This window comes from Pleurodeles waltl, chromosome 1_2 (assembly GCF_031143425.1).
Source record: "Pleurodeles waltl isolate 20211129_DDA chromosome 1_2, aPleWal1.hap1.20221129, whole genome shotgun sequence".
Classification (NCBI taxonomy): Eukaryota; Metazoa; Chordata; class Amphibia; order Caudata; family Salamandridae; genus Pleurodeles; species Pleurodeles waltl.
Genome location: NC_090437.1, coordinates 702,229,422 through 702,248,933, shown reverse-complemented (window position 1 = coordinate 702,248,933; position 19,512 = coordinate 702,229,422). Strand labels below are relative to the sequence as shown.

Genomic DNA, 19,512 nt, shown 5'->3' with positions numbered 1-19,512 from the left:
GTCACAGACGTTTAAAAAGTTGTCTGCCACAGGTCTAGGAGGAGCTCTCAGAATGGGGTGAAGGGCATGCGTGGCATTTCCCATCTTTCATACTCTTTTTTTTAAACTTGGGCTTATATAAACGATGATGGCTCATGGTGGCAAGACGTCAGCTAATATTTTGTGTTTTTGCGAGAAAAGAAGAAAAGGTATTGCCATGGACTGTTGAGGGAGAAGGGGATTGACAGTATGCCAGTTGTTATTTTGTAAATATTTGAGCTGGAGGGACATGGGGCAGACGACTATCTTGGTAGGATAGCATGTTTGTTGTTAGGTCTCGGCTGCTTAGACAGCTTTTAGCTGTCTGTAGGCAAAAGCCTGTTATGGACCATGCCAAATACTTCCAGTGGGTTGTAAGCCCACCAATTGTTTGCCATTGCTTGGCTCGGTGTCTCATTTACTTACTTTTATTCAATGGCTTGTTGTCTTGTGCTCCCCTGGAGCTTAACCTGTGATTGACCAACTTGTGGCTTTTCACTATTTACATTTAGGGAACTACTTTTTATCTTTGTTGTTAAGCACTCCATGAAAGTTTTGTAGGCATGCACATGCGTCATAATGGTTGTGTGCACCTACAGAATGATGCAGCGATGTCCTTACACCTTTTTTAGGTTGAGTGTGCAAGCACTCTGGCCTGTTGTAATCTGTCCGTGGGCTTTTAACAACGCCCATCACTATCACTCATTCATGGGCTTGCCTTTCAAAAATTCTTTATCATCATTGGTAAATGCTTTCTCCCTCCTTTGTTCAGTTTTGTTACCGCCTTGGCCATTGACCCTGATACATGGATAATTGCACGTTTGCTGATACGTTTGATTGCAAGCAAACTTATTTTTCCTTTTGTGTCTCTCCTTTACGCTCAAGGCGGCCTTGGTGCTTTGAATCGATTTGCTTATGTCACCTGTTTTACTTTTCATTTTCAATTTATGTGGCAAGAAAAGTCCAGTTAGAAATTTACAAAGCTAACAGCTCTAACTCGAGCAAACGCGAGACCCATTGCATTGCAAATGCTTGTTTTCTTTTTGCTGGTGCTGCACAGCATCAGCAAAAAGTATTGACATAGCCAGTAGGTCTAGAAGGACAGAACTGTTGGCTTTGCAATGCTATTTTTTTAACACAGGTAGGGTGAAGGAGTTTGAAGCCATGTGGTACTGGGCTCCCCTGAGACCCCTTTACCCCTCCACAGCTGGTCTTTGGGATCAACTGGGCAGTGGAAAGGAATTTAGAGTGGGAGCATACCTAACATAAAATTTGTTCTCAGTAGTTGTTAATTAGGTGGAGCTTTCCACCTCTGGAGCCAGACTGACATTTTAGACAACTTGAACTTTTGTTTGCACGTGTTGTCTATCTGATGTTACTTGGCACCTGGAGACAGAATAAAAACATTGACAGCTACCATCTTTAATTATTAACAAATTATATATTTTTACAAAAGGCTTAATTCCGGCTCAGTGTCCTTATCTTGGGGAGCTCCTTGTTATCACTGCTAATACCTTATGCTGTCCCACAAGTGTTTGTAAACATGTGTGCTCATACCTCCTAGCCATGCTTAGTTTGTCATGTGTTCTTAGCTACAATGACAGATATGCAGATGCGTTGATGATCGAAAACAACCTACATTCAAACCCCCTCGCTGAGATCTCCCGCTCTGCCTTCTTAATACCGGCACGGATTTATTGTAAAAAAAAAAAAGCGTTGTTAATGTGTAAAGTGTGGTTAACATTTTTGCATTTCATAACTATATGGAGCGCCCCTGTTTTTAACTGCCCCTGTCAATAGCCACTTCTGAATAGAGTCTCAAAATCGATAGCGCATTGTAGCAGCTGATGCTAGGAAAACAAGCCATAAATAATGAATAGCGCTGGTATTCTTTTCCCCGTTCCCGGAAAAGCAGGAGTTGCAGTTTTTTTAGGCATTTAAAAAACTCACGCTTCTGCATAGTCCAGTATTTTATGTACTGGCAGAGTTGAACACGTGTACACAGCACTTCAGCGGCGGGCTGTGTGAAGAGTCATTTTCAACTTGTTGGACTCTTCAAAAGCATGAGAGCTTCCATTGTGTGGTAGGTTGTGCAGGTGATAATCCTGATGCTGCAGAGGCAGTCAGCCTCCCCTCCGCGGCACACGCCTGGGCGCTCCCCCAAATGGTGCTTGTGAGCTGGGAGGCCCGTGCAGCTTCCTGGAAGAAGTTGGCGCGCTCCGCGCAGAACGGGGGTATTTCACCTTCCCTCAGAACGTTCGGGCCCGGGGGCGGCTCGCGGAACGGCAGAGTCCGCGAGCTCCGTTCCAGCTGCAGCCGGGTTTAACATTCTGAGCAGCAGACGGCCCCTCCAGCAGGCGCGTAGAAGGTTACTGCGTTCTGCTTCTGTGCCGCTGAATCCTGCGTCCGCGAGGGTTGTTTGGGTATTGGTTCACGCACTTGTGCAGTCCGCCCTGAGAGCTGAGGGCCGGGTAATGGCAATAAGAAAGGAGCGCTACGGTCACGGCGCAGTTAGCGACCTTGGCGCAAAAGAGGGGAATCGGCGCAGAACCAAGGTGAGCTGTAGAAAAAAAAAATCTGTTCGGGCTCAGAGCTGTTATTGTGTTGCATGCTATTTTTACACCTTGCTCTGAGTATGCCGTCAAGGCAGTCGAGTGCTGGTATCCCAAGGAACGGTCTGGCACGAGGCAATTATTTCATCTGCAATTATCCTGAAATCCGCTGGTGCATTGATTTCCAAAGGAGCCACACATGGCACTGCAGAGGCACTTCGAAGGATATAGTCCGCTCAGCATCTCTAATTTTAAATTTTATTTAGGGGTCACATCTATACATTTTGAAACATTTCCGAGATAGAAGAGTAATTGCACTTGTTTTTGCTTACTCCTTGCAAGTTATTGTGCAGCCTGACATCGACTAAGCCATTCTGCGTAGAAATGCTGGACTCTTGCTCCTTACTAATGAACATTCGATGCATGCATTTTGTGTACATTCATATGCAGACCTCAGTCTGCATGCATCACTATAAGAAGGGTAATTGATGCACATTGTTCTTTTCGAACGCTTGTGACAAATGGGTGGCGAGGTTAGTGCAGTACCCTTTTTAATTAGCAGCTTCCCCTAAGCTCTCGAGTCATGAAAGGTCAGCACCTCTGATTGGCAGGTGAAATAAATACGCACAGCGAGCCGCTCTCGCGCCCCGAGCAGCGCTGCAGCAGCAAGTAGCACTTCCTTTCCAGGTATCGAGCGGTTCCTGAGCACAGGGTTCATGGGGACGGCGAGGAGAGAGGTGTGGCTCATTCGCGTTGGCTGCCGGAACCGAGGGCACTGCCAGTGGGTGGGAGCAGGTTGAATGTGCTGAGCTACTGAAGTAGGGAAATGGAGCTGAAGTGATGGAGGAGAGAAGTCGAGCCCAAAGGAAGTGCTGTTCTGGGGATGTTAGTTCCTTCAGTGTCATTTCCTCTTGTCTTTTCTGCGGTCAATGCCAAGAGGGTGACTGGAAGCCCTAAAGCATCTTGTCTTTTAATGTTTTGTCCAGGCGACTCCCTTATTTCAGTTCTGAGAATGTGCTTGCTGGTGAGATGTGGGTTGCTGTTTGCTTTCCCTTCTTTTCCACTCTTCGGTCCAGCCGGGCGAGCTGCGGAATGAGGCAGCCGGAGCAGTCTAACTGCACCTGGCATAGCACCAGTTGCAATTTCCGTCCGAAAAACCACCTCTGATTGTCAAGTCAATGTGCGGCTGTGGCGGCAGCATCATTTCTTCCTTAATGAAGAGGCTGGGCCGTGCGACCTGCTGCTCCGACGTGCTGTCCTGCAGCTACACATCGGACCGGTTGCAGAGTCAGTCCATCGAGTGCCCAAGCCAGCCGAAGGTAACTTGTTTCTTTTCAGCTACAGACCGATGCATTGCAGTGCCCTTTGGAGCCACGTTAAAAGTTCCTAAGCAGTAGCAAATTGTTGACCTTGCAGCGAGTTATCCAATATTCGTTTGGCATCTGGTTTGTAGCAATGGAGATGTACTGCAGTAATTGATTTTGGAATAGGGTCGGGTGATTTACTGGCTGTGCTGACAACCACTTGCTGGGAATAGTCGAAGACTAATGGAAGTTGTGATTGCAGTTAGAGTTGCTCGATATTTAAAGTGAAAGCGTATCTTGTACTAGAAGACACCTTTTCATATTTATGTCAGTGTTGTACTTGTGAAACATATTCCAGCTCCACAGATGCCAGACATTTTATTTGTGGGTGCATTCCTTATGCGACATATGTTATGAACAAAGCTTGCATGCTTAAATTGGAACCACTTTTGCTTGAGACTTTGAATCCGGTCGCCCAAGCAAGCTATCAACTCAATGCAACTTAATTTGTGAAACTGTTTTACTAGAGTGTCAGGGTTTTGTGTTTAGTTGTGTACGAAGCATCTATTCTAGAAACCTATTTCCTCCTCAGTTTGTTTTTATATAATGCTTTACATGATTTTTTTAAAAGTAAAATCATGGTCCCTCTGATTCAGTAGCAGTCCTGGCAAACATGTTCATACTGTTACACATTGAAGTGAGTGAGTGAGGCCTGATTCTTTCCATCCTATGAATCTGGGCGTGGGACTACCCCCAAGTGAATTCTGAAAAAGCTGAGACCAAGTGTTGCATTTTACTGTACGGTAACACTTCCTCAGTTTCTTCCAGCAACCTCAAGGCAGCTTTGCCCACCCATCCAGAGGAAACAAACAGTAGGGGCAGGTGTTGTATTTCAAAACATTTTAAGTGGAAACACAAGTGACCACAAACTGGTGCCTTTGAGTGGAGTTCCAAATCAAATGAAACTTTAGGTCAGGTGATAAATTACGATAGTGTTAATATCTTCTATAGTCTGTAGTATCTTCTCTCACAGCCTTGTGTTTTCGCAGCACTGTGAATTTTAAGCCGCAATTTTTATTTTATACATGTAGGATTTTGCAACAGGACTGTGGGGTTGCTTGGAGTAGTGTTTGGGAAAAGTTGCAGTTCATAATAATGAAGAAATTGTCTGAAAAAAAAATATTTGCTACTTTTTTGAACATAACGAAAAACTATCCTAGAACTGCAATACAGCTTCGCAGACCCACCATTTATAAGAATTTCTTTTTTAGCAATCATTCAAGAATATCAGCTGAAGTATGCACACATAAAGCTTATTGGATGGAATATGTGCAGGCTAGGTATGCAGGGGGAGAAGCCAGCTGATATGAGTTGATAACTGCCCAAGCGTGTGTGTGTTTGGCTAGAATTGCTCTGTCTGCAGGGAAGGACCAGAGGCAGATATGTTTTTTGATACTCCTTTTAAATGTCAGTTTGCTCAGGTTTAGGTCCTCCAGGCCCTTTGCAGACAGTAATTCCAAGCAATCATTTAAGAACAAACAGTGTGACCCGGCAGGCCCACTGGTCTGAATTTCATTCCATAGGAGAGCCTCCAGAGAACCAGCTCTGGCTTTGCACAGCTTGTAACACAAATTTATAAAAGCGCTGGCACACACAGCTTGATGGTCAAAAAGACTGAGTTCCAGTCTGATCTGGGCCATGGATCTCGGGAGCCACAAGACACGTTTGTAAATCCTTGTCGTGACTTTGTTGAAAAGTAGGGGGGCTAACACACAGCCCTGTTTAACACCTCCCGATATTGGAATCTTCCCGGATAACTGCTAGCCATCCTCCAACTTGACTCAGACTCAGGTGTTGGCATGCAGTTGGAATATTGAATCAAAAAGATTGGCAGGAATACCCCATTTTTCAGTTTAGCCCAGAGCATCCTTCTAGGCACACTATCAAATGCCGCTTTGAAGTCCACAAAACAGCAATGTAGCAGTTGAAATTAGGACTTTACCTTGTTGGACAGAATTCACAAGGCTAGAAGATTGATGAGGATGCTAGATTCCGCAGTGAAACCTGTTTGGTTTTTATGGACAAGCCCATTCAGCTCCACTCACTCTAAGGTCATCCAAAACGAGTCTTGCAAAGTACTTAGCATTGTTGTCAATAGTGCGACCAGCCTATAATTACTAGGACTGGACCGAGAACCACTTTTATATATAGGATAAATTACGGCTCTGTGCCATGAGTCAGAAATGACTGAGCCCTGCAGGCAATGGTGAAAAGATTGATTAGCCGGTTTGCCCAGAAGTGGGGATTCATTTTAAACAGGGCTTGTGGCAGGCCTTTAGGCCCTGGAGCTCTATCAGATTTTGCTTTTAATATGACCTGGGCCAACCTATTTGGCACAGCATGAGTACAGAAGGTGAGAGAGGACATAGAACCACAAAGTGGAGATAAATCATCCACAGGTGTTTCCTGTAGGCCTGGTGCATTGAGGCAGGAAGGAAGCTCTTTTTCTTAATTGTGTAAAAATGGCTGTTAATTGTAAGATATGAGTCCCATTCTGGCTCTGAGATGTTTGCACTGTCTAAACCACGATTACCATTCAGTTGTTTGTTCACCAAAGGCCAGACTTTTTTTTTTAAATAGACTGCTTCCTTGCGCACAAAACCTGGAACCTGAAATGCTGTAGTCGTTTTTTTTTTTTCTCTGCATGGCAGGCACATCTGTAAGCTTGTTGTGCTGTTTTGTATGCAGCATTTAATTTAGCAAGTTCACGATTCTTCCGGACTTCTCACAGGGCTTTATTACAAACTTTCTTTAAGGCTTGAGTCTCCTTTGACATGGGACTTGTTTTAAATAAGTGTGTTGACGAGTCGGCTTTTGGAATTTGGCAAGCAGTTGGGCACAGAAGTTCGACCAGTCGTCTATCGCAGACTCAAACATTAGCTTGGTCTGTACAGAAAGTTGTTCACACTCTTCCATTATGGTGCTGGACAGAGTTGGGTTCCACTTTAGCTGCCTTAAGTTATCTGAACAGACTCCTCTGTGCGTTGCCCTAGCCGGAGCATGATTGGCAGAGTTAAAAGCGACGGTGATAGTCTGAGGGTAGTGGTCGCTCTCTGTGCGGGGAGTAATGCAGTAGTTTACTATCTGTGAGACCATTTCGGCATTGCAAATAGTGAAGTCTAAGTAGGACTGCAATATGCCATTTGTTCTTTTCCAGTTCGGGGGGGGGGGTTGGTCCTCTCAAACTGCCATTCAGTACTATAGAACCAACACTGGTAAGATGCAAAATCAGGGCGTCACCCACGGTAGAGGCCCTGTAATTGGTCCTTCAGGGTCCTCAGGAATCCCTTGAAAAAGGTTGATGTTAAAGTCCCCTGTGATCAGGCAATCAGCTTGGGGATAATCTCTGACCAGATCGCCTTAAGTTGATATCAAACGGTTAAGACATGCCCGCTTGGACATTGTACTTGGGATGATATATGCATTGAGTATCAGTAAGCGGCACAAGGATCTCCAGATGGAAATTTTGCTTCCCAAGATCCAAGTCTCTTGAAAAGGAATCCGCTCAGATTTGCTTTGCAGGTTGCAGGAAATGTATATAGATGAGCCTCCCTTTGGTCTGCCAAATTTGTGGTCTCTAAGCTCCGGCTTCCAGAACTATATAAAGCCAGTTATAGGTAGGCTTTGTACCGCCCATGTTTCCTGCAGTGCCAGAAAGTCATTGCTGGTTAAAGTGAGAATGTCAGGACAATGCAGTTCTTGCCGAAGTCCACTGATATTCCAGGATTACAATACTGACGGCGGTGGTGTTGAACATTTAGAAGCAGGGGTGTCGGTCCAGTTTGGGCTCCTGCCAAACAGGGCTCTGGGCAGTCAGGTCCAGTTACCGTCGGAGTGGGAAATAACAGACGTGTTCCAAGGTTTGTTGTTGGAGTAAGACGTGGCAGTTGTGTTTCCAAAATTCTGGAAGGTGACCACACTACACTGCCTTGAGCACCTTTAAAGATTGAATAAGGTTTGCTAATACACAGCTCAGTGGAAGGTTGAGGTTTTTGCCTCAATCTATTTGCAGGCAGGGTGGATTCAGCTTAGAAGAGATTTAAAGACACACCATAGCACAATTGTTGGACTTGCACTCTCTGGCCCATCATTTTCAGTAACAATTCCGAATTTTCGAGAGTTAATCCTGGTGACCTGGCTTACTTGCAGAAGCAACCATCTTAGCTCGTACAGCAGGCTGAGCTGCCCTTTTGCGACCCCAGGGATTTGGTGGCAGCAGAGGATGTGGCCACCATCAACATGGTCAGTCCTTTTTATCTACTTCCCTGGCAGCTCGAAAGTGGATCAGATTTCTCTTTTGGGAGTCTTCCGCGGCCAGTAGGGGGTGGGGAGATAATACACCTTTTTATCTCCCCACCTGGCACCTTGGAACAATCGGCCATGCAGGTTGTTAGCCATGCTTATGCTTTTCCTTTTCTATACAACAAACCCTGACAACACCCCTCTCACCCACAAACAGTTCCTCCTGTATCCATTCAGATCTTTGCCAGAACATGTCTCCATCCTTATCAAAGGGTTAAGCCATTGCTGGACAAAGGGGCAATAGGGAATTTCCCCTAAAAATTAGGGACAACTGGTGTGACTCTTTATACTTTTGGTGTCAAAATAGGTGCCGAGCTCAGACTGATTTTGAATTTATGGTTCTTGAACACTTTCCTTTGAAAGGACAAACACAAGTTGCTGACTCTGGGCCAGGTCCTCTCCACCCTGTGCCCTGGGAATTGGATGGTGTCCTCGGACCTACATGACATATGCTTTTATGTATGTAGCCAGTAGTTCCACAGCCGGGTCCAGTACTTTAAGGTAGGCAAACAATACTTTTAGTTCACCATCCTGCCCTTCCGCCTCATTTGAGCCATCAGGGTGTTTTCAAAGGTGGTGATGGCAGTTTTTGTGACACACCCTCACAGGTTACACATATTCTTGTGCCTCAGTGTCGACTGTTGAAATGCCCTTGTTACAATCAATTGGGGACCATCTGCAGCCAACCATCTTGATCCTGTCTTCCCTAGGGTTCTTGCACAATTAGGCAAAAACTCACTTTAAGCCAGTACAGAGGATTCCCTTGACAAGGGGCCATTCTAGACGTGGTGATGTTGAAGTTCTTTCCGTCCCTCTGAGAGTGTGGGACACTCAGGATATGAATCCAGTGATTTGGTCTCAGTCCTGTGTTGCATTTAAGATGGTTCTAAGCAGGAATGTTAGAAATTCACATAATTTTCTTTTGTGTAATTATGCCACATTTTGGCAAGATTAGAAGTAGTTATATGAAATTCAAATCTGTTGATTTGTGATGTACTTTAGTGCAAAATGCTTCCATGCATCATTTATTTGGCACAAGGGGCATTTAAACAAAGCACCACAAACAGCTGCCCACATTCAATTGATGTGTGCTTCCAGTAAATTCTTACTGTGAATGGTGCCACGTACTTGATATCTTTACCACAAATAGTGCATAAGGAGAATAATGGTGTAATTTTGGGAATTTCATGTGATAAGTGTAATGAGTAATCCTCAAAATTAAGCAAATTTCTCTGATGCTTAACTTTTGCCTAGGCCTAGTTCTAAGGCTTTCTGAACTCCCTGACTTGTCTGATTTTCTTGCGACGTTTGCGTGCTGACACGTGTGAGGCTTGCAGAGAAACTTTTATCTTGAAAGGCTCAACAATGAGGGTGTCTTTCAGTCACCATCAGTGTGTCGGACGAGGTGGCTTGGGACCTGCAGCTGTGAAAGGATTCCAGCCTGACTTGCAATAGGCCGTTTTCCCTACCATACCCAGAGCTCACACTGGTTAATAGTAATTGGAAAACACATACTCTGTATCCAAGGACTCTGTTGCTAAAAGTCTCAGTATGATAATAGTGACTGAAGGTATTACCCAGAAGGCCTGTAAAATAAATGTAATTTTCATTAATTTTTATGAAATTATTTTCACTTAAAGCATTGAAGGAGGACATCATCACCTTCTGATTAGAAGTTTCGTAATATCCCCATCAACTCAAGGAGGTATCAAAGATATACAGGAATCTATTGTGTCAGTGAACGTGGCCTTGCACTTCAATGACTCTATCCCATCATTCATCAAAGAGCACCATCAGCTCGTCTTACCCCTCTGGCCTAAGATTGTGAACTGATACCTAACCTAAGGCAGTGTCCCAGAATGTCTGAAGGTTGGTCAAGGGACTCTACTTCTGGGAAAAAAAACAGGTGCTGTTCCAAATTATTTAAATAATTTTCATCCATTTCCTAGTGAAACTGACAAAGAAATTGTACGCAATTAACTCTGGCAACACATTGACCACTTGAAATTGCTGGGCAGTCAGGCTTTGGGCCATAAGCAACACTAAAGCAGCCATCCTACACATCTTAGATGATGCACTCAAAATCCTGGAGCGGAACAACTCCTGCTTATGCTTTGATCTGTTATCAAACTTAGACACGGTCAATCACAGCACCCTCTTAGGTTTACTAGAATGCAGAATGAGGCTATCCAGTAATGTCTTCAAATGGTTTACTTCTTTTCTGAAAGATCGCTTACAAAGAATTAAACTGGGTGACTCACTATCTAACTGGTCACCAGTTAATCTTGGAGTCCTTCAAGCATCCATCATCTCCCCCACCCTCCTTTATATGATCCAATTCCTCAATCAAGCGAACACTGAATACCACATGTATGCAATGACATCCAAACCTACTTAAAGATTCCCTCCAGACCATATCATCTAACTCCACAGTGTCCAACCTTGGTTCTCAAAAAACGATCTCAAATTGAACTTCCCAAAAACAGAATTCCCGCTGTTCTCCCCAACCCACAGCTTCCTTCCCATTCAGGAATTGTTCAACCACTTAAATGCCCTCAATTGCAAGCCATCATTGATTCAGTGAAATCCCCTTTGATAACCTTGGGCATGAACCTACACATTGAAGCACACATCAGAGCAGTCACACGGAGTCCTTATTTCCATATCAACCTCCTTAAGTAAGTAAAACCTTTCATCCAGCCGCCAGACTTCAAGACCGGAGTGCAGTCATTAGTTATATGCAGATGGACTCTTACCTAAATCACGAACTGCGACCCTCAATGCCTCGGCAAGACTAGTAACAGGAAAAAGTCAGCTTGACTGCATCACACCCTCCCTCATGCCCGTCAACCGACTTCCTTTTAAAACCAGGTTCCAGATGAAAATAGAGTGCGTAACGCTCAAACCTCTTCACCAAGATGAACCTGGGTACCTGACACAAAACCATACAATCACAGGAGGCAGCTGCTTTCTAAGGAGCTCTGACTATCTGACTACCTCCTGCTTGAACCACCCAAAAAAAAGAAAGAGGAAACCTTATGCAAAAACATTCACCAGATCTGCCTCAAGGATCTGGAACTCTCTCCCGGCTGAGATCAGGTCTGATCCATTGATCTGTTTCTTCAAAACAGAGATCAAAAGGATCCTATTAATTAGACTCCTTACATAAAAATCTGGCCCACGATGATCACAGTTCTGTAGGACTCCCGAGTTTTCACTTAACAAGACACCTGGAAATTGGACAGTGAAAGAGTAATCTATAGGTGTGTGATGCTGTTAGCACACATTTGTCCTTAGGTCTCATCTAAAGTTGTATGGCGTCTATATTACATGTATTTATGCTGTTACCAATTGTTTGGTGATATGGATCATGGAAGAGGTATGCACAGGCTGTGTGCAGCACTCCGATACCTGAGGGTCATGTTTGCGCTGTATAAAACTGTCAAATAAATAAACTCCCCACTCTCCCTACTTCTCAAACCAGAGTACTCTTGGAATGCATATAGATGTAAAATACTTGAGTTTAGTGAGTGGATCCTTTAGACTACACAGATGGACCTTGATGGTGGAGCTGTTTGTCTCTATTATGGAGTTGTCAGTAAAGTTTGAAATCAACCATAACCCAAAAACTTAAAGGCATTCCATAGCCAGTGCCCACATTTAAAAGATACATTGGCTGCTTTAAATAAAATACTTGCTGGCTAGTATTAATGACAATAACCTTCTGTCTAATTGTCATTCAAAGAGCATGGGATTAGCTCAGACCATAGCTATTTCCTACATCGCTCCACATATTGAAAAAGTCATTTTAAAAAGTGTCCTAAGGAGAGGTACTTTGTGTGAATGTAGGAAACTCGCCATTTTATGCATCATCATCCTGGATTTTTCACCTTTTTCTGGACCCTATATTGTTGCCGGTTTTAGAACTCTGTGCAATTTATCTCTGCTAACCAGTAGTAAATGTCTGTTCACCCTTTAAACATGGTTGAATTGGCATATTCTGAATTAATATATTTAACTTAACTACAAGACCCTATTGACCCTAATATCCGGTACAAAGTGGACTCTGGGCCTTTAAGTTAAACGTTACTTGTGGACTGAAGCTTCTTTTGTGGCATCCACTAAAGCCTACCAGTGTAGCCTTACTGTAGCAGTGTAAAAATTGCAATTCAGTCTGACAAATAAACTCTTTTGACAATTGAAAACCTCCCTTTTAATTATTAAGCCATGCCCCTTTGTATGCCTTGTTTCCCTCAAGGCCGGGTGTAAGGTACTTAAAAATAGGACAGATAGGAATTTAATGTCAAGGTTCCTTTTCAGTGACTAATACCCAAAAGCTTTATTTCAGTCTGGCAGGCATAGCTGTCCTATGTTGAGAACCAGAGTACATATTAAAAATCCTTTATATTGTAGCTCCTGAATGGAATTAACTTGAAAAATGTTTAAACAACTATTTTTAACAATCACTAAAGATCCAATTCCATGATGAAGTCAGATTTTTAATAAATATGAATGAAAAGTAACTTTTAGAATATTACCTTTCTGTGCCTAACACTTCTGGAGGCTAAATTTGCATTTGCTCTCTCACTTCTGCCAGCCAGTAATTAACATTTGAATAAATGTGAAAAAGATGTGAAGGGCCTCCTAGGAACAAACAGTAGGCTTCCCTGAATAGGCAGTGATGACTCTTCTGATCGTGACAGAATATGCAGAGTTTGACTGTGAGCATCCTTGTTGATATTAGAGTCAAATCCTGTGTGAAAGTCAAAACCTTCTGGACAAGTTTGCTGGGTTTACAACTAACACTGGGCACACTCGAAAGAAAGGGAAACAGGATGCCTTAGCAATTCTTGTGTATCCACTTTCTGGTTGCTGTAAAACCCTACTTTTGTTCTATCCGACTTGTGTCTCTGGGTTTATTGAGAGTACAGGGATTGCTCCAAACTGGATTTTAGGATTTTTGTGTTGGATGGGGCGGACATTAGGAATATTGTAGTACACTCCCCACACGCACCTTCAGAGCCCAAATGTAGTATTGCTGAAGACTTTCACCATATTTAAATTGCGCAAAGTTGTTAGGGTAGGCCCTGAAAACTTTTACCAAATAGTTAGGCCATGCCCAGAGGTCATTCCCACCCAATAGCTCGTGTCAGGAATAAATGTGGAACCCCCAGACAGCGACGTCAGAAAACCCCTGGACCTGTGAAAGATCAGTAGACAACAGAATGTCTGGGACCTCAGAAGAGCCTTGAAGTACATAAATTGCTTTCCCTCTTCTGCTCAGGAAAAAGAAGTGGACTCCAAGCTTTATAATAATGTCCTCCTGTTGAAACTACAGGGATACAACAAGCTACAAGAGACTTTTCCCCGCAACTGGCCAGTTGAACTGTGGCAAGTGGACTGGGACTTGATCCTGCTGTTTGGCCTCTGCCTGCCACCTTGTGGGTCTCTAAATGCCTCCTGGAGGTCCTGGTAGATTTATAATTGTACTCCTGTGGTAAAAAATCTTAAAGGACTAAGTCGCAAGGGAAAGATTTTGACCAGCACAAACCTGGTTGGTGTATCCGACCTGTGCTCCATCGCAGTCAGCGTCAAATTGTGCCCAGGTCCAAGACTACTGAGACCATTGACTGTCATTGCAATTCGTGCTTCTTGACACTATTTTTTCTTAAAACTTTAAAAATTAATATGTCTAGTTCCCCTTACTATATTTTTATTTTAATGCCATTTTGTCAGTTACATTTTACTCTATTGTTCTGAGTTAGTTTAGGATTTCTATAATGTTGCATTTCATCTTAAATACTGTTTTTGGACTCCATACATACTTTACACGTTTCTCTAAGTTAATACTGTCTGATGTGTTCTGTAGCTACCAAGAGACTGAGTTTGGGTTAATTTAGTGACTTTAAAGGTTCACCCTGACAAGGGTTGTGATTTTTCCTTGAGTTGAATAGTGCCCCACTCCAAGTAATAATCTAGTTTCTTACAGGGGTGAATTGAAATGCCGCAATACTAAGACACATTTTTGACAACTTTGAACTTTTCCAGAAAAGACCACACTTTCAACTTGGCTACAGTGTAAGTCGACAACTTAGCAGAGTATTTCCATGTTTAGGCCATGTAGCTACCAGACCTAACTTAAACCAATATTATTTTTAACATTAAGTGTGTGTTGAGCAGCAGGGTGAGGTTGACACAAGGCAATTTATTAAGGCAGTAGGAACCATTTCCTTTATGCCCTTTTAAAAGAAGCTAAGGTCATTTTTTCCATTAAGGTCTAGTTTAGTCAAGGGCATGCCTAGGGTTTCTGTGCTGGAATATGATATTCCTTTCTTCCGTAACCAGTATCCCACATTCAGCAGGTCCACTCTTATAATAGCCTTTATTCTTCTCCTAGAAAGACCCAAGATAGAAATCGTCATGGAAAAGAAACAATAGATGTTTTGCTCAGGCATCTTTTGTAGCACTAATTTTTCTTCCAATTTTATGTTTCCCATTGTTCATTGTGAGTGTGAGGCATAAAAGTAACATTTTTCTTATAAAAAAAACTGCGACATGGTTCTCTTTTCAGATGACTAGCATCTCATCTTTTCCCCTCCTTATTCTATGTGGAGGGGCTTTGGGTGTGCCCTTCTCGCTCATGTTCTGGGCAGTAACTTCGATCAGTTCCATCTAATAAGTCCAGAGTTCCCTACCCCTGGGATGCTTGCCTCACAGGCATTCAGTCCAGCAGGTGAGGCTGCTATATTGACCTTCTGGCGTTATATGCAGACTGCACTTAAAAAGGTGATGTAGCCCCAATGGGGATAAATCGAATATTCAAAGAACCACTATATGGTAGAGAAGTGGGTATAATATCCCACTTAAAAGCAGACGTGACAAAAGCAAGATATTGCAGAACACTGGAAGAGAAGGGCGTCACCAGGAATTGCTAGATGGAAGGCTGAGCTGAAGGTGTGCTGCCAGTGCAAAATGCAATTAAATAAAGCTAGTGGTTGTTCCCAAAAACACCAAAAATTGACTCCATACATGACAGCTGTGGAGGGAGAAGAGGAATTAAGGGTCGGGGAGTATAGATGGGACACCAGGACCACAACATTGGTGGAAACAATGTCAAGTACATGTTTATGTTAAATCCGAAATGGAAACATGCGAGGCTATCTGTGGTATTTTACTGGTGATGGGACAAACGGGGCAGAATCTTTATATTTTGAACTGTTGTGTATTTCAATGAAGTGTCAATAAAAAATGTTTTTTAAAAAACAGATGTAATGCATGCAATAGATATTTTCTGCAGATTCCTCCAAATATAATGGGTGTTTATTCCCCGATGAAGCGATGATAATTGTGAAACATGTATTGGCATCCTTATAACAATTCATCTGCCACCACAGCACTGTTGACTTATTGTATTGTAATAGTATTTACATAGCGCCTACTACCCCTGACGAGGCGTTGAAGCGCTTTTCGGCAAGTAGCATGCTACTCTGGAACCCAGAAAGAATTAGTGGTGGATTAGTATAGGGAAATATGAGTACAGTTTTAGTATTCTTATGAGTTAATTTGAGCCGCGGATATGTGAGTTTGTTAGTTGGAGTGACTGTAGTAATGGAGGGGTATATCTAGAAGTTTGTTTTTAAAACTTACCAACTTCACAAAGCTTTCACCAAATCAAAGAGCAGTGGAACACTTCAGTTAACATGGCATCCTTAAAGTGCACGCTCACTGAATGCCATTGAATAATTAAGTGTCGTCACCATTTGATCAACCTCATGAGGGTGACAGGCTCAGTGAACTTGCCAGGATTCAAAGGTGTGACAATTTGGTAAAATAACACCTACATGAAATGAATGAGCCACCAAATCCCGTACCTTGCAAAAAAAAATACACACACACACACTTTCAAATCTGACACACACACACACTTTCAAATCTGACACACACACACACACACACACACACTTACTTTCAAATCTGACACCTCTGCCCAGTCCACCCTATATTGATCCGTTGGGCCCCAGCTTGATGAAAGTGCTGCATTAGAAGTAGTGGTTTGGAGGGCAGCTGAAGTTTTGAGACTAAGGGGGTTATTTCAACTTTGGAGGTGGTGTTAATTCGTCCCAAAAGTGACGGTAAAGTGACAGATATACCACCAGCCGTATTACAAGTCCAATTATATCCTATGGAACTCGTAATACGGCTGGTGGTATATCCGTCACTTTACCGTCACTTTTAGGACGGATTAACACCTCCTCCAAAGTTGTAATAACCCCCTAAAACTGATTTCTTGACAGCGATTTTACAACCAGGACCTTATACTTTAGAAGCCTCAGTTGCCGAGGCTGTTGTTGGCTTAATCTTGGCAGCTTTTCTAAGCCATTTTCTGCTGCAGCAGTGAAGCAGGGTTTGAGATCTTAGTTTTCTGACAAAGCACCCGAGCATAAAGTGCCGTGCAGTGTAGGCTTCTCCCTTTAAGGTCAATCCTAATTCTTTCCCGTTCACTCCTGCAGAATGATGATGTAAGAAAAACGATGCATTGAACAGCAAGCCACAATGTCCCTTTGCACTACGCTGGTGCTCAGTTTATCATGTTGTAAAATGTAGCATGGTGCTGTTATGTGGTAAAATAAGACCAGGAATATAGTGATTCTCAGTGTGGCAATCTGCTGAAAATGTTATCTAGGAGCTACTTCATATTAACCACTACTTTGAATAGTATTGGCATGGTATTTGATGTACTAGGTTGGTGTTCGCAGTATTGAGTAGTACCTAATATGCCATTCTACTGTTTTATGGCATCGCTAGTGACATGGGTTGCTGCTCATTATGCCAGGCTGCTACAAGGATAATTACGGGACTGCTTAGTATTCCAATGGGCAGCAGTGTTGATGATGCTTTTTTTAAGTGTACTAGATTGCTGACAGTTCCATCAGAGCGATGGTTACTATGTCAGTGTGCGTCCTTTGGCAGTAATATAGTTGATGCCAACATTAAAGTGTGTCATGATATAACTTTATAGCTTAACTTGCGAGTTGCCAAGGAGATCAGGTGGAAGCACAGCTTTGGTACTACCAGTAATATAACTGCGCTACTTAATATGCCAGTGTGCAGACGGTGTTACCATGGTGCTTTTAGCATTAGGAGGCTGCTGCTCAGTCTACCAGGGTAGTGACAGTGGCAGCGGGGTGCTGCTACTGGGGTACCCCTTTCATCCATAATGCAAAGCCTTGTAAAATGTTTGAGTGGGAGTCTGCAAAGGACATGTCACGGTCCTGTGGAGTGATGCTCACACATTATGCATGAATGTTACCTGTGCATACTGTCACCTACGTGATGGAAGCGTCTATAGACTCATAGAGCTTTTCCACTGATTGTGCCCTTTCGTAATCCCCTATTGCAACACGAAGAGTGCTGTGGTGTGGACAGTCATTCATGCACTGCTTGTCATGCCTACGACTTAAACTTTCCCATGCCCGCCTCTCCCCTGGCAGGTTAATAACTAATAAGTGCTTTCAGTATTAAAATACAGGTAGACGAGTTGTCCGACCCCACCCGATACCCACCCCATCATTTTAGGTGACTGAAAACGTGATGTAGTGGGATGTGTAGGGAGAGATCATGCGTGTACATATTCAAATACATTTTAATACCTGATCTTAAACAGTAACATTAAGCAGTGCAGGCATTCGCTTTGATTCAGCATTATACTCGAAGCGTTTTATCCGAAACATCATCGTTTTTTAGGTTTGTAGTTTTCCAACCATAAAATCATCCTATAGTTAGTTTCGTTTATGCAGTATTAACCGCCCGTCTGCTCTATTTAAACAAATAAATGCAGATTTCACCAGGATGTTAGTTGAATTTAAGAAATCTGATCGGTGCCTTTAATGCGTTTGTCCTCCGCCCCGGACGGGGGAGGTTGGTCATTTTTCCCACGGTCCTTTTGATCATCGACTCTTTGGGAGTTTCCAGCCACGTCAGCAGATGAGTCCCTGGCGACAGCCACTATGCGAGGTCGCTGTGAAAACGCGCATCATGTCTCCTTGGTCACTTTTCCGATTGTCGTTAGCTTTCGAATGAGACGCAAAATTAAACGGTTTTGCAAATGTTTGTGCAGGACCAAGACGCAGGCGGGCAGGTGGATAGAGGCGGGCTGGTTATAAGGACTGCTCTGACCGGCATCGTCCGGTGGCCAGAGGAGAGTCAAGGTCGCGCGCCTGCTGCCCTTCGCGGTTAGCGGTGCGCATGCGCGTTCCCTGCCGGGCGTGGCCGCGGGGCTGTAACTGAGGTGCCCTCCAAGGAGAAGGCAGTGGCGCGCTTCCCTCGAGTCTGCCTCTCAGTCAGCACTTTACAAATCAATGCTGCTATCGTTTCTCCGACTGCTCAATCTGCCTGTGACGCATAATTCACACACGGGAACGACCTCGGCTGCCTGAACAGCCTTACGAGCCCGTTGGCATATTCCCCTGGGCAATTTCTTTTTTTAGATACGGTGAATACAGGAGTATAGGAGGACGCTAAATGGATTAATTAAGTAACTCTACTGACAACTCTGTGTGCATTTTTGCTTGGGTTCCATTATAAAATGCTTCGTAATTTTATAGTGCCACATAAATGAATTTCCAAAGCAAAAAGCTCGTGTCTACATGGTTTACTTTCTACTGCTGTTGGTTGTTTGAAATAGGCATTTGTTGAAGGCATTGTGTAAAATGTGCCAGTCACTAGGGAAATTAATTTTGCCGAAACCATTTCGAAGACAGGCTAAACGAATACATGCGTCTACCCTTTTTGCGACACATCCCTCACAGCCGATCTGTGCGAGACTCACTCACTAAAAGCACACAACAAATATTCATGCTGTTCGCCTACACCTAAACAAACCCTGTGCAAGATTTTTAGACCGGTCTGTTGCCTGCACACAAAGGGTAACGCTGACGTTCCTTTGCCCCTCCTCGAGCTGATGGGGAGAAGGAGGACAAACGTAGCAGGGAATCCTGGGACCATGGTAACCACTTCAGTGCACCTGATGGTCGATATGCTCTCTCTGCACGCACATAGACCCCTACAACTATGTATATACTCTGAACTGAGGGTACTAATCTCACCAGCACCTCTATACTCAAGCCCGGCAGGCACAGGTGAAGCTTCTTGTGGGGGTGCATTTATTTGCAGTGGTGGTCTTATATAATGTGGTGAAAATTGAGTTCCTTGTAAACTGTGCATAATTGCAGACTTCCAGCTGTGTATTAGCAGGTGGTCTAGCGAGGTTTGGAGGG

General features: G+C 43.5%; 1 protein-coding gene across 2 annotated transcripts in view; it reads left to right on the top strand.

The window, feature by feature from the left end:
• FBXW7 (F-box and WD repeat domain containing 7) overlaps window positions 1-19,512 on the top strand; it is a 547,043-nt gene that overhangs the window by 196,427 nt on the left and 331,104 nt on the right. The window contains exon 1 of one of the 2 annotated variants that reach the window (XM_069242653.1): window positions 2,291-2,573. The exons of the other annotated variant lie outside the window; for it this stretch is intronic. Within the exon in view, the coding sequence (XP_069098754.1) occupies window positions 2,493-2,573 (81 nt within the window). The 5' untranslated portion in view covers window positions 2,291-2,492. Of the gene's footprint in view, window positions 1-2,290; window positions 2,574-19,512 lie in introns of those variants that run through there. 2 annotated transcript variants of the gene reach the window in all.